The 1,314-nt window shown below is 64.4% G+C and overlaps 1 protein-coding gene across 1 annotated transcript in view; it reads right to left on the bottom strand.

The window, feature by feature from the left end:
* MNEG_14874 (starch phosphorylase) overlaps nt 1-1,028 on the bottom strand; it is a gene marked incomplete at both ends in the record, with an annotated part of 3,629 nt that extends 2,601 nt beyond the window's left edge. Inside the window, 2 exons of the mRNA XM_014036655.1 lie at nt 280-424; nt 927-1,028. Of these exons, the coding sequence (XP_013892109.1) occupies nt 280-424; nt 927-1,028 (247 nt within the window). The remainder of the gene's footprint in view (nt 1-279; nt 425-926) is intronic.
* Nucleotides 1,029-1,314: the final 286 nt, after the last annotated feature.

The raw sequence follows: 1,314 nt of genomic DNA, 5'->3' as shown, positions 1-1,314 counted from the left end.
GGGGGGGGGGGTGGAGTTTGTGTATGTGTGTTTGTGTATGTGTGTGTGTGTGTGTGTGTGTGTGTGTTGTGTGTGTCAAAAATCGCGTGTGTGTGTGTGTGAGTGAGTGTGCACACGGATGCAATTTGAATTTGCGGCTAGCAGCATGGCGGTACAACTCTTGCCCCATCCATTGCCACGCCCAAGGACCTGCGAGCAACCTCCTCCCCCCGGGGGCGCCAGCGCACACCAGGCGTGCAGTCACGCACCCGCACCCATGCGCCGCCCCTCCCCCCTCACCGCTGGCGGCCTTGCCCCCGATGGCCACGACGCGCGGCACGACCTTCTTGCGCTCCTCGGGGCTCAGCTTCTTGAGCTGCTTGTACCGCCAGATCACGGACAGCACGTTCAGGTACTGCCGCTTGTACTCGTGGATGCGCTTCACCTGGATGAGAGGCGGATGGTTGGTCAGATGGTCGGTTGGATTGGTGATTGGGCTCGACGGGTTTGAGGATGGGCGCGTGGGCCGAAACAGGCTCAAGGGAGATGCGCGAGGTGGTGCTTGGCGTGTACGGGGCTACGTCTGCCGGCGGGCTTTGCGCGTGTGGCTTTGCGGGCGCAGCCGCCCCGACGGAGCCCGGCCGCGAGGGCGGGGGCGGGTCTGCACTTCGCGCCCTGTTCTGCAGGCCCTGCCCCGGCCCTGACAGCTGCGTGCTTTCACACACCCAGATCCGCCAGTCCTTCCACCGGCTAAAATTGGACGTCGGCGCAACCGATGCGAGGCCACCCACAATACGCCCTGCAAGACTCCGCCCCAGGAATACGACGCAAAAACGGGTCGAAAAACGAGGCCCCAACACCCAGGCGTATCCAACAGGCCCCACCGAACAGGCCCAAGAAAAAAGCCCCCCCGCTTAACCCCTGCCACCGCAGAAAAAACGGCGCACCTGGATATCGAACAGCGCGTCTGTGTTGACCTCGGTGCCGTAGATCGACTGGATGTAGGCCGCCAGGCGCTTCTTGTTGGCCTGCTTCACCGCCCGCCACTTCTGCACTCCGGGATAGTATGGGGGGTGGGGGTGGCGGGTTAGGGTGGTTGCTGCGGAGCACGCCGCGGTGCCCCACGCAGGCGAGGTGGTGGGCGAGGCCTGGGTTGCGCTGGGGCGAAGGCCATTCCCACGGCAGGCCCGGCCGGACTGTCAGGTGCCTGGTCGGTCAGAGGCGGGCGCCCTTGTTTCCCTGAGTCCCTGCAAAATCGCACACCTGATCATCCCCCTGGGGTTCTCTCCAAAGCCTCACCCACACGGCAGCCCCTCAACTGCCCTTCTCGCCCTT

The sequence above is a fragment of the Monoraphidium neglectum genome, assembly GCF_000611645.1.
Source record: "Monoraphidium neglectum strain SAG 48.87 unplaced genomic scaffold scaffold04840, whole genome shotgun sequence".
Taxonomy (NCBI): Eukaryota; Viridiplantae; Chlorophyta; class Chlorophyceae; order Sphaeropleales; family Selenastraceae; genus Monoraphidium; species Monoraphidium neglectum.
The sequence above is the reverse complement of the archived record's forward strand: the minus strand, read 5'-3'. Positions and strand labels throughout refer to the sequence as shown.